General features: G+C 42.6%; 1 protein-coding gene across 2 annotated transcripts in view; it reads left to right on the top strand.

The window, feature by feature from the left end:
- The first annotated feature begins 11,209 nt into the window (after window positions 1–11,209).
- dnmt1 (DNA (cytosine-5-)-methyltransferase 1) overlaps window positions 11,210–13,796 on the top strand; it is a 71,743-nt gene continuing 69,156 nt past the window's right edge. Inside the window, exon 1 of one of the 2 annotated variants that reach the window (XM_059992329.1) lies at window positions 11,210–11,415. In XM_059992329.1, the coding sequence (XP_059848312.1) occupies window positions 11,357–11,415 (59 nt within the window). In that variant the 5' untranslated portion in view covers window positions 11,210–11,356. The remainder of the gene's footprint in view (window positions 11,416–13,796) is intronic. The other variant, XM_059992327.1, reaches the window with a different exon arrangement.

Raw genomic sequence — 13,796 nt, 5'->3', positions numbered from 1 at the left:
GCCAAAATAAAATGACAATAATAGATAAAGTTAGTTAGAATCATGATGCTGGCTGCATGGAGAGTTCTAGTGTGGATAGTTTTGTGATTATTTTGTTAGTTAGCAAAACTAATTATGATTTCCTAAACTCCTGCTTATTAATACCTGCAACACACACAAAATGCTGGTGGAACACAGCAGGCCAGGCAGCATCTATAGGAAGAAGAGCTGTCAACGTGTCAGGCCGAGACCCTTCATCGGGACTAACTGAAAGGAAAGAAGATAATAGATTTGAAAGTAGGAGGGGGAGGGGGAAATACAAAATGATAGGAGAAGACCAGAGGGGGTGGGGTAAAGGTGATTGGCAAAAGGGATACAGAGCTGGAGAAGGGAAAGGAAAAGAAGACGGAGGAGAGTGGTGGTAGAGGGAAACTGGTTAGGTCTGGACACACATTAAAATGGCCACACATTTTAATTCCACATCCCATTCCCATTCTGATATGTCTATCCATGGCTTCCTCTACTGTCAAGATGAAGCCACACTCGGGTTGGAGGAACAACACCTTATATACTGTCTGGGTAGCCTCCAACTTGATGGCATGAACATTGACTTCTGTTAATGCCCCTCCTCCCCTTCTTACCCCATCCCTGATATATTTAGATTTCCCCCCTCCCCTTTTTTCCTCTCTCTCTGCCTGTTCTCCATCTCCCTCTAGTGCTCCCCCCTCCCCCTTTCTTTCTCCCGAGGCCTCCCGTCCCATGATCCTTTCCCTTCTCCAGCTCTGTATCACTTTCGCCAATCACCTTCCCAGCTCTTAGCTTCACCCCACCCTCTCCGGTCTTCTCCTATCATTTCACATTCCCCCCTAATATCTTACTATCTTTCAGTTAGTCCTGATGAAGGGTCTCGGCCCGAAACATCGACAGTGCTTCTTCCTATAGATGCTGCCTGGCCTGCTGTGTTCCACCAGCATTTTGAGTGTGTTGCTTGGATTTCCAGCATCTGCAGATTTCCTTGTGCTTGCTTATTAATACCTGATTTTTGGACTTGTTCAAAGATGGTTTCTCATACCACCTTTCCCAGACCCTTGAATAGTGCTTCCATACACTAACAAGGAGCTCTGGATTTCCCAGTCTACCTCATCACAACCCTTGCACTTCATTGTTTACCTACAGTGTACTTAGAATATTTTTTTTTACTCTTTGTACTTGTACATGGCATGATCTGTCAGGCTGGCACAAAAACAGCTGTTCACTCTCTGGGACTGCAGTTTTCTGAAACGCTAGTACCACTTCAGAATATAAGGGCTTTCAGAAGACTAATAACTAATACAGCCGCCTTAGTCTCCTGAAAATTAGTTGCTTTCTATTCTGCAGAACAACTAGTTTCACATGACAAAATGCTGGAGGATCTCAGCAGGCCAGGCAGCTATGGAAAAGAGTGAACACTCGATGTTTTGGTCTGTGACCCTTCTTGTGTGCGTGCTGCTTCGGATTTCTAGCATCTGCAGATTTCCTTGTGGTTGTAATTTCACATCATACTGCATAAGTCAATGTTAATAATTCTCATTCTAAGAATCAAGCTATGTTGTTCAGGGACTTATCAATGTATATCTTAGTTTTGTTTTGTACCAATTCTCCAGTGGTTATGGTGGTACAGTATTGAACTCCACCCTTGCATTACTCAATATAAATCTGTTATTTGTAGTATCTTCCACTCTTGATGCAAATTACCCGTTTATATAGGCTGTTCCCTGGTTAATGTGTAGGTCTATGAATGCACTCTATGAATTTGACCTTGTAGCTACTCTTTTGAATTTGATTAACCCAATCCACATGAACATTAAAACCTACCATAATTGCCATTTTTACATGCTACAATTAGTTGTTGATTCCTATTGTATGGCTACTGTTTGAATGTCTATACATATTACTGTTGTTCTTTTCCATGCTGCTGTTAATTAGGATTTTTTAAAGCCTAGGTCACATCTCACAGTTGTAAAGACTTACCTCTTTGCCAAGTATGATTTCCTTTAATGCTATGACGTTGATACAGTTTTTATTTGCTACTGGTTCTCGTATAGATGGGATAATTCCTAAGCCCAGAACTGAGTGTGAACGTAACTGAAGCACTAAATCGATGGAGAACACTGCCATCTTGTGCCCTGATTTTAAAAACATCAAATATAAATCAAAGGCAGCACAAGTGAATCTGCAGATGCTGGAAATAAATAAAAACACAAAATGCTGGCAGAATTCAGCAGGCCAGACAGCATCAATGGGAGGAGGTAGTGACGACGTTTAGGGCCAAAACCCTTCATCAACCCTCCTGATGAAGGGTTTCGGCCCGAAACATCGTCACTACCTCCTCCCATAGATGCTGTCTGGCCTGCTGAGTTCTGCCAGCATTTTGTGTTTTTAAATATAAATCAAACCAACTCTACTTAGCTATTTACTACTTAGCTACGTTATTTATTTTTTTACTGAGTTACAGCATGGAACAGGCCTTTTCAGCCACTCATCCCAGCAATCCCCCAATTTAATTCTAGCCTAATCACAAGAGAATTCACAATGACCAATTAACCTACCAACCGGTACATCTTTGGATTGTGGGAGGAAACCAGAATGCTCGGGAGGGGAGCTCACGCAGTCGGGGAGAACGTACAAACTCCTTATCGGCAGCAGTGGGAACTGAACCTGTGCTACCCATACTATAAAACATTGTGCTAATCACTATGCTACTGTGCTGCCCTGCACTTAAGTTTTGCAAAATAGATTTATACTACTTTTTGTTTCATTTCATAAGTTGATATGAATATAGTTGAGAGGCACTGATCGTGTGGATAGTCAGAGGCTTCTTCCCAAGAAATGGCTATCATGAAAGGGCACAGTTTTAAGGTGCTTGAAAGGAGGTACAGAAGAAATGTCAGGGATAAGTTTTTTTTACACAGAGTGGTAAGTGTATGGAATGGACTGTTAGCGATGGTGGTGGAGGCGGATACGAAAAGGTCTTTCAAGAGACTCCTGGACAGGTACATGGAGCTTAGAAAAACAGAGATCTATAGGTGACCCTAGGTAATTTCTAAGATAAGGACATGTTTGGCATAATTTCATGGGCCGAAGGGCCTGTTTGTGCTATAGGTTTTCTATGATTATGTGTTTCTATGAATATATATTGGTTAAGAATTTATATAAATGGTCCAATATGATAAAATAAAAAACGATGTTCAGACACAAAAGGATACATCATGCAAATGACCAAAAGCTGAGAGTTCAAGCAACACACACAAAATGCTGGTGGAACACAGCAGGCCAGGCAGCATCTATAAGGAGAAGAACTGTTGATGTTTCAGGCCGAGACCCTTCGTAAGCTTAGAGTTCATTTTTGTTTTAAACTTGTCTGTGAATCACTGACAAAGTCCTTGTTCATTACCCAGACCTTACTTTGATTTAAAGCGGTTGTGGGTTGCCTTCTTGAACTTTGTGTTGAAAGTGCTTCTACAATACAACTAGGTTAGGAAAACTACAGATGAGTTTGGAAGAAAATCTTGGGTGAAGTGACAGATTAAGGGTGGGTATTCCAGAGTCTCATCATCTCACAGCTGAAGTTGTTTCCAACAAGGGCCACTGATGAAACTTGGGATGAGCAAAACACAAGAAATGGAAGGAGCTCCAGCTTTTGTAAGGTTTGGGAGCTCAGAGATATTACAGAAATGACCATAAAATATAGGAGCAGGATTAGGCCATTTAGTCCTTCAAGTCTTCTCTGACATTTCATCATGGCTGATCCAATTTTCCTCACAGCCCCGCCCTCTTGTCTTCTCCCTGTATCCCTTCATGCCCTGACCAATCAAGAATCTATCAAACTCTGCCTTAAATATACATAAAGTCTTGGCCTCCACTGCTGCCTGTGACACAATTCCACAGATTCATCACTTTAGAGCTAAAAAAATTCCTCATCTCCATTCTAAATGGACACCCCTCTGTTCTGAGACTCTATCCTCTGGTCTTAGATACCCTCAACAGGAAACATCCTCTCCACATCACTCTCTCAAGGCCTTTCACTATTCATTAGATTTCAATGAAGTTGCCCCTCATTTTGTGAACTCTAGTGAATGCAGGCCCAGAGCCATCAGACACTCTTCATATGACAAGCCATTCAATCCTGGAATCATTTTCATGAACCTCATTTGAACCCTCTCCAGTTTCAGCACATCCCTTCTAAGATAAGGGGCCCAAACATGCTCACAACACTCCCAAGTTTGGCTTTACCAGTGCTTTATAAAGTTTCAACATTGCATCCTTGCTTTTATACTCTGGTCCTCTTGAAATGTATGCCAACATTGCACTTACCTTCCTCATCACAGACTAAAACTGGCAAATTAACCTTTAGCAAATCCTGCACAAGGACTCCCAAGTCGCTTTGCATCTCACTTTTTTTATATTTTATCTCCATTTAGAAAACAGTCAACTCTTTCATTTCTTCTACCAAAGTGCACAACTGTACACTTCCCAACACTATTCCATTTGCCATTTCTCCTAATCTAAGTCCTGTAGCTTCTCTATATCCTCAAAACTAACTGCTCTTCCACCTATCTTCATAGGTGGCTTTGTTACTTTTTTGCAACAAAGCCATCATTCCATCATTGACATATAACATAAAAATTGATCCCAACACAGACTCCCAGTTCAGAAAAGGCTTCCTTTATTCCCACTCTGTCTCCTGCCAAACGACAGTTTTATCCATGCAAGAATCTTTCCTGTAACACCATGGGTTCATAGCTTGTTAAAGCAGCTTCATGTGTGGCACCTTGTCAAAATCCTTCTGAAAATCCAAGAACACAACATCAAACGATTCTCCTTTGTCCTGCTTGTTACTTTGAAGAATTCCAACAAATTTGCCAGGCAAGATTTTCCCTTGAGGGAATTATACTGACTATGGCCTATTTTATCATATGCTTACAATTACTCTGAGACCTCATCCTTAATTATCGACCCCAACATCTTCCCAACCTAACTAGACTAACAGGCCTATAGTTTCCAACAGCCTCTCTCCCTTCTTAAAGAGTGGAGTGACATTTGCAATTTTCCAGTCTTCCAGAATCTAGTGATTCTTGAAAAATCATTACTATTGCTTCCACAATCTCATCAGCCTATGGGGTGTACACCATCTGGTCCAGGTGACTTATCTACCATCAGACTTTTCAGTTTCCTAAGAACTTTCTCTCTAGTAATGGTAACTTCACACACTTCATACCCCCTGACACTTGGAACTTCCACCATACTTCTAGTGCCTTCCATAGTGAAGACTGGTGCAAAATGCTCATTTAATTCATCTGCTATTTCATTGTCCCCCATTAGTACCTATCCAGCATTGTTTTCCAGCAGTCTGATATCCACTCTCGCTTCTCTTTAAGTATCTGAAGAAACTTTTGATATCCTCTTTAATATTATTGACTAGCTTACTTCTGTATTCCATCTTTACCTTGATGACTTTTTTCCAGTTGCCTTCTGTTGGTTTTTAAAAGCTTCCCAATCCTCTAAGTCCCCACTATTTTTGTTCTATTATATGCCTTCTCTTTGGCTTTTATGTTGGTTTTGACTTCTCTTGTTAGCCATGGTTGTGTCATCTTTCCTTTTGGGTATTACCTCCTCTCCTATGCCTTCCAAATTGCTTCCTGAAATTCCAGCCATTGCTGCTCTGCCATCATCCCTGCCAGTGTTCTTTTGCAATCAATTCTAGCCAACTCCTCTCATTCCCCTAATTCTCTTTACTCCACTGTAATACTGATACATCTGACTTTAACTTATCAAATTTGAGGATGAATTCGATCATATTATAATCACTTTTCCCTGAAGGGTTCTTTTACCTTCAGCTCTCTATAATCAATTCTGGTTAATTGCACAATGCCCAATCTAGGATAGCTGATTCCCTAGTGGGCTCAACCATGAACTGCTCTATAAAACCATCTCATAGGGGCTCTAGAAATTCTCTACCCTGTAATGCAGCAGCAACCTGATTTTTTTTTCCCCAATCTACCTGCATATTGAAGTCCCCATGACTATTGTAACATTGCCCTTTTGGCATGCATTTTCTATCTCCCATTGTAATTTATAGGGCATGTCCTTACTGCTGTTTTTTTTTTGGGGGGGGGGGTCTGTATACAACTCTCATCAGGGTCTTTTTACCCTTGCAGTCCCTGCAAGGGATGAAAAGGGACTGGAAAAATAATCTGAACCCATGAGGTAAGAGAATGCTGGAAAGATTGGTGTTCTATATTCTGTTTGTTGTCTGAACCTATGTGCTGCTGCGAGTAAGGTCAAGTTCACATTTGTTGTCATTCAACCATATACATGTAGATAATCTAATAAAACAATGTTCCTCTGGACCAAGGTGCACAAGACTAAGCATGATTCACACACAACACAAAGTAACCTATATATAAATTAACCTATAATAAAATGTATACCATAAGATTGACATTTAGCACAAGGTGTATTTACAACACAGGTTTAAAAAGTGAACAGTATAATACCACTGGTACTTTCCATATGGTGGTGGCAAGGAGCTCAGGATTCAGCCTGGAGGAAGAAACTGTTCCTCATCCTAACAATCCTTGTTCTAATGCTATGGTACCTCTTTGCCTGATGGAATGAATTCAAAGTGACTGTGTTACAGATGAGAGGGATCATTGACAATAAATATCCCAGATAGTTGGAAGAGAGACACTAATTGTCGTTCTCTAAATCCTTTGTAGATTCTTGTGGCCAGATACCCTACAATTCCCATACTAGATGGTGATGGTACTTGGCCCCCTCCTCTACTTGCTTTACATTTATGCTTGTGTGGCTAAGTACAACCCCAACACCATATACAAGTTTGCTGATTGTATACTGTTGTTGGCTGAGCTGGATCAAGCATACAGTTGTGTGTCAGCAGTGGGCTGTGTAAGTTCCTCAGCTGTGCCTGTACCTCACCATACTTGTGCACATCACAATAAACTCAACTGAGACTTGAATGGAGTTGGTGGGTGTTAGAATATGGGTTGCAGATTTCAGGAAATCAACTTTCAAGGTAACCATTTGGCCCCTGCAATACCTTCTTCCCATTATTACCATAAAGGAGGTACAAAAGCCTGAAGATGTGCACTCAATGTTTCAATAACAGCTTCCCCTCCGCCATCAGATCTCTGAATGGATAATAAACTCATGAACACTTCCTCACTCATGTCTATTAGCCCTAATTCTTTCACCTGCCTATACTATAGACAATTAGCTTACAGCACATAGAACAGTGCAGTATAGTACTACCCATGATTGTTGTACCAACCTTCTAACCTATGCAAAGACCAATCTAATGCTTCCTTCCAGCATAACCCTCCATTCTTCTTTCATCCATGTGCCTATCTAAGAATCTTTTAAATGTCCCTAATGTATCTGCATCTACCAGCACCTTTGGTAGCATGTTCCACACACCCTGTATGCTATGGGGGGGGGGGGGGGGAAACAGACACCTCTGTCAGTCCTCTATGCTTTCCTTCAATTACTTTCAAATTATGTCCTCTCATATTAGCCATATCTTTGGGATATGTGAGGCGGCAGGTAGTGTAGTGGTTAGCACAATGCTTTACATTACAGGTGACCTAGGTTCAATTCCCACTGCTGTCTGGAAGGAGTTTGTACATTCTCCTTGTGAACACATATTTCCTCCGGGTGCTCCGGTTTCCTCCCACAGACCAAAGACGTAGTGATTGGTAAGTTAATTGGTCATTGTAAATTGTCCTGTGATTAGACTAGGATTAAATTGGGGATTGCTGGGCGGTGAGGTTCGAAACTGGACGGACCATTCTCAATGAAAAAATGAAACCAGAGAATGTATGAGAACCAGACAAGGAACCTGTAAACTCCACGCAGACAGCACCCAAAGTCAAGAGCAACCCAGATCACTGGACTAAAAGGCACCAATGTTGTTTTTCTTAAAAAATAAATGAGTCAAGTTTCAAGCAATGGAGATGAATCAAGGCTCACAGAATTTCACAGCAAATATGTGTGTGGTACTGATGCTTCCTCAGGGTTATAGCTCATCCGCATATTAAAGGCTTATCTGTGGTAAGGCTTACTGTGGCTGGGTCTTGGAGAGTTACAGGTAACAATGAGTGATTGTCAATTCTTTCCCAGAAATAGAATTCTCCCAGCCGTGGCCGGTGATAACCATCATTCTCATTTTGAATTGTTATTTTATTCATCCAAATGCTTCATTGGGAACAGTTAATTCCCTTCCGGCATTCAGTTCTTGAACCAACCTGAACAACACCTATCACTGCTATGACCTCTTTGGTCACTTTGCACTAAAATTAACATTGTTTAAAATATTTTAATGTGCAATTGTGTATAATTCATTTTTAATCGTTTTTCCTTCTGAGTGCTGCTGATCTGATGGTGCAATGAATACAGGTACTTGTGCAAATAACAAAACCTGGAATTGCTTTGCTATTGTCACATGTACCAAGGTTCAGTGAAAATCAGTATGCTGTTCATACAGATCAAATCATTACACTGTGCATTGAGGTAGTATAAGATAAAGCAGCAACAGAATATAATAAAAAAGATTAACAGGTACACAAAGTGCAGTGCAGATAAACAATACAATGCAAGATCATAATGAGGTGGATTCTGAGCTTAACCGGTAGCATTGTGGTTAGCACAACACTATACAGTACAATTGGCCTGGGTTCAACTCCTGCTGTTGCCTGCAAGGTGTTTGTACATTCTCCCCGTGACTGCATGGGTTCTGCCAGGTGCTTCCACTTCCTCCCATGGTCCAAAGATGTATCAATTGGTAGGTCATTGTAAATTGTCCTGTAATTAGTCTCAGATCATATTGGGGGGTTGTGGGGCGGTGTGCCTCGAAGGACCGGAATAGCCTGTTTGGCACTGTTATCTCAATAAATAACATTTTTAAGAGTCCATTTCCAGATTTTAGACCATTTAATAATCTCATATCAATGGGCTAAAATCAGTCCTTGAGCCTGGTGGTACACGGTTTTAGGCTTTTATATCTTCTGCCCTGTGGGAGTCAGGAGAATGTTCCTACTGGGAATCTGAATGCATGTCACCACTCCATTGGTCCAGGTCTGTAAATAACCATTCTGCTATTATTCCACAACATCCTTGAAAATCTCTCTTCAATAATTATAAAGCGTGTAGTTAGATGGAATATTGTTCAACAAAGCATAACAGAGATTTCATCAAGGGAAAACAATTGACTACATTTCCTGCTAAAGTTTCTACACGGTCAGAATGGACAATGGTTGTGCTGCTCATGGTCAATTACCTGCTGGTTTTCAAATTTTAAAGTGTGGTTACAATTTTTGACACGTCTCAATGTTTCCCGCAATATCTTAATTGCAGGAATCCAGCTAGTGTATTATCGTCGTGCAAGAAATGAGTTTTATTGGGAAATAATAACTACATTCTTCTTAGAAGTATGCAGGATGATTTTCTTCCACTCCAGTTCTGGGGTGACTAATGAAGCCGAAGGAGGAACCTCAGGATCTTCGACGGATTGGCCAGGAGAGGGCGGACGGGACAGTCAAACTGACTGTTCATGAGGGCTTGCACTCCTGCTGTTTACGTGACTCGATGTTCTCAGTGCCGTCGTGGGCCAGGTATTGTCAGGGGATCAGAAGATGTTGTGATTTTTCTAGCCCATTCTTGAATTATTTCTTCTGCCCACCAGGTTTTTTTCTGCAACAGAATTCACACTCGAGTAGCAGCACATGCAAAATTCTGGAGGAACTCAGCAGGTCATGCGGCATCTATGGAAAGGTATAAACAGTCGACTTTTCGGCCCTGATGAAGGGTCTCAGCCCAAAACGTCGACTGTTTATTCTTTTCCATAGATGCTGCCTGGCCTGCTGAGTCCCTCCAACATTTTGTGCGTGTTTCTCAATTTTCCAGCATCTGCAGATTCTCTCATGTTTGTGTTCACACTCGGGTCTGTTTTGGGAGCTCGGTGCCAGGCACCCAGGCACCCCCGCCGCGGAGTATAGCTTTTACCGTCACTAGACCCCACACAAAGAGAAACCACCCATGAGCAAGTTTCCGTTCCGCAATAATTGGATTATAACTACGTCTATCCAGTGACCCTGTCTGACATTTTCCTGATACTTCTTACTTTAAAAAGAAGCACCACTTCCTGTATACATTTTTTTAATTATTTAACGAGCTCACTTTAACAGCACGCACTCTGTTTCTACGGATTTTCCTGCAGGTGTATTTCACATTGTAACAAACCTTGCAGAGCAGAACCACAGTCAACTTCTTTAGAGCACTCCTGTTTGTTTTCCTGTGCGGCAGCGATATTCAGTGTTGTAAGAATGAACGATCCATTATGCACAAGGAGGAAGGATGCAAAACAAAACAAAACTGTTGCAATGAAATGAATTATTTTTGTAAGCTTAAGGAGCATGTGCCCATTGTGACACTTTGCTGCAACGACAAAGAGGGATTTTCGGTTTTCCCCCGTCTGACGTCATTGGAAGACCAGGGTGGATCCCAACTTGTGGATTTGTTCAAATGCCATGGAGGGAGAGTTGCTGAAGTACAACATAGAAATTAACATATAAAGCGGAATAACGCAGGCTGGTTCAAACAAGAACAACATTTGAACGGTTTAATTTTAATGATATAGAAGACTACATGGTCCGGAAGATTTTAGCCCAGTTAACACAAATATAAATATTAGGAACCCCTCTACACCACATCATGATCGTTCCCTCTTCTGTCCCATTCATCTTTTGTGTGAGTGAATCCATTTCATTAAAGGGGAACTCTTAAACAACAACACCAACCGTCAAATATTATGCTATAACCCTTGTGGTTTTCCCAAAAACTTAAAAATTACTATGAATTTTATAAAATACCTAATTATATGCCCAATGATAAAACGAATAGATTAGCGAACACTGTCAATTAGTGTAAATCTTCTCTCCCCCTTCGTTAATTTGCGGGTCTGTCGAGTAATAGACTGGAACGGAATAAGTCGGAACTGAGGGGAGCACAAAAGAAATACATTTGTAATCGGTTGCAATTTTGATAGAAACTAAGATGATCTTTTGTGTTCCTTTTGTAGTATGCATTATCAGGGGATGTGGTAAGAAACGGCGCCCTGGTTGTCGATGGGGATAGGTAGAGTTCAGGGGCGGTCGGTTATCGCACCCCTCCGTGCCGCCGCCCTGTTCCCGGGGCCGGGCTCGCGCGCCAAACCCCCGCGCTCGCGCCTGCCCGCCTGCCCGCCCGCCTGTCGGTCGGTTTGTGCCCAGCGGCGGGTGTCGGCCGTTTCTCCCCGCACCGCTCCCCTGCGGACACCGCCACCATGCCCGGCAGGACCCGGAAATCCTCTTCTTGCCCCCTGCCCGACGACGTCAAGAAGCGGTGAGTTCTAGCTGATGGAGTCCCCGGGGCCTGAGGCCTCCCGCCGGTTTTTGTTTTACCCGTGCCCGTTGCCGCGGCTGCCGATCTAAGGGTTCGGCTCTTCTCCCCCTTCCCTCCAATGCCTATCGACACCCCTGCCTTCCATTTATGGCGTGTTTGTGTTACTAATAACTGATTAGACATTTGATTTACCAGCCCTCTCGCTCTCAAGCGTTTTGGCGCCAAATCCGGGAGGGGGGCGGGGGTTAGACAAGGAAGGGTCGTTGAGTTCCCCGGCCCTTCCACCGCAACGCCATTTCATTGTCGCCAAAGGATTAATAAGGGGCTGAGCTCGCAATTGCCGCGCAGATTTTCCCAATTGATACACAGATTGCCAAGTGGAACCGGCCTTTCTTCCCCCCCCCCCCTTACTGGCGCTGTGTGGCTTCTTGCCCCAAGGTGCAGAGAGAGAGGTTTAAACTGAAGGACTGCGCCCTTGAGAGTGTTGTACTTCCTCAGGGGTGCAGGGTGAATTTTGTTTCTGGGTTGGGGGCCTTTTGAATTAAAAGTCCGAGGGAGAGCCACCCAGGCACGGGCTGTTGGTTCCTCACTCAAGAAAGTGAATGATTGAAATATCCAGGGCGGATTTTGGTTTTGCACCGGTAGCCATACGTATATGGGTCACACGAATGACTCAAATAAGTTCAAGTCCCATTGTGGAGACAAGGCAGAAATGCGGACTAGTTCCTGTGCAGATCCGTGACATTAAGGACACGGGAGTGTAGATACTGAATGCGGGGGATCTGAGCAGGTTGTGGCATCTGTGCTGATGCAAGGTTTTGACCCGACATGTCAACTTCCTTTACTGTACCTCAGTTTCTCCAGCAGATTATTTGTTGCAGTGACATTGAGTTTCCTATTGAATGAAATGTTTAAGATGATGTTCCATCTGCTTGCTTTGGGTATACAGTATGTAAAAGAAACTTGGCTTTACTTTGTAAGAAATGCCCCCGAGGCCCATTTTCACCAGTTAATGTTAAAAGGAAGATGGTGTATAGATATATGAACGGTACCACATTTACTTTCCAACATGACAACTGTGACCACACTTTAGAGCTACCTTTACTGGCTGTGAATAATTTTCAGCATGTCCTTGCATGGTGCAAGGTGCTATTAGAAGTGCTGAGTACTGGTGCATTTTGTGGAAGGAAATGCAATGATTTTGAGGTAAACAAGTGGCGTATGCTGCTCTCTGCCTTACATGTATGTAGTTCAGCCTCCTATTAATTTTGCCTCTTCAAAAAAGGATCTGATCCCTTGACTTATTTGTGAACGTTTGTGAATAGTTTCTTCTGTCAGTTGTACATTTTGGTGCAATGTGCTTACCCACCTTGCATTCTTAATGACAGTTGATTAGAAAGCTCTTGCAAAGATCCATGCTGCAGGAAACTGCAAATTAATTCTGTTTTTCTAGCGTAAAAGATGTCAAAAGTTGCAAATTGACAGATGCATAGTAGAAGAAGCATGGGAATATGCCCTTCACCTCCACTTTTCGTGTTGACCACAATCCCTATCTACATTAATCCCACTTGCCTGTTCCCACCCCTCACCTGCCCCCGTACCTCCAAACCTTATTCGTGTACCTGTCCAAACGTTGTCATTTTACTTACTGCTACCATTCCTCGGGTGGCTCTGTTCCATGTGGGAAAGATTCCCACATTGCACCAGTCCCTCAGATCACCTTTGAACCTTTGCTGTCTCACCTCAGACCTATCCCCTCGAGTTTTAGACACACTCCGAGGGTATGAGACCAACTATTATATCAATGTCTCTCATAATTTTATAAACCACTGTAAGGTTACAGTTCGACCTCCTTTGCTCGGGGGAGGGAGCCCCAGTTTGTCCAGTTTCTTCTGTAACCTTCCGTTTGAGTGCTATCCAGTCAGCTCTCGCCATACATAAGTGCATTAAAAAAAAAGTCAGAATGCAAAATACAGAATAAAGTGCAAACACCATGATGAGGTAAATGGGGAGATCAGGAGTTGTTATAGTGTATGAGAAGTCTATTCATGACTGTAACAATTTGGGCACCATGGTGATTAACATGATGCTTTTACAGCTTGGGGTGTCAGAGTTTAATCCTCATGTCCCCCAGAAGGAGTGTCTGTAGGTACTCTCTTTGGAATGAATGGGTTTTCCCTGAGTGTTCCAGTTTCTTCCCACCGTCCAGGAACGTACCGGTCATTATAAATTGTCCCGTGCTTAGGTTAGAGTTAAATTGGGATGGTTGGGGATTGCTGTGGTGGCACTACTCAGAGGGCTACATTGCTAAATAAACACATAACAGTGTGACAAAAGCTGTCTATGAGTCTGGAGAGGATTAGGCGGGGAATTTGAAAGAT

This window comes from Hypanus sabinus, chromosome 16 (genome assembly GCF_030144855.1).
Source record: "Hypanus sabinus isolate sHypSab1 chromosome 16, sHypSab1.hap1, whole genome shotgun sequence".
NCBI lineage: Eukaryota > Metazoa > Chordata > Chondrichthyes > Myliobatiformes > Dasyatidae > Hypanus > Hypanus sabinus.
The sequence above is the reverse complement of the archived record's forward strand: the minus strand, read 5'-3'. Positions and strand labels throughout refer to the sequence as shown.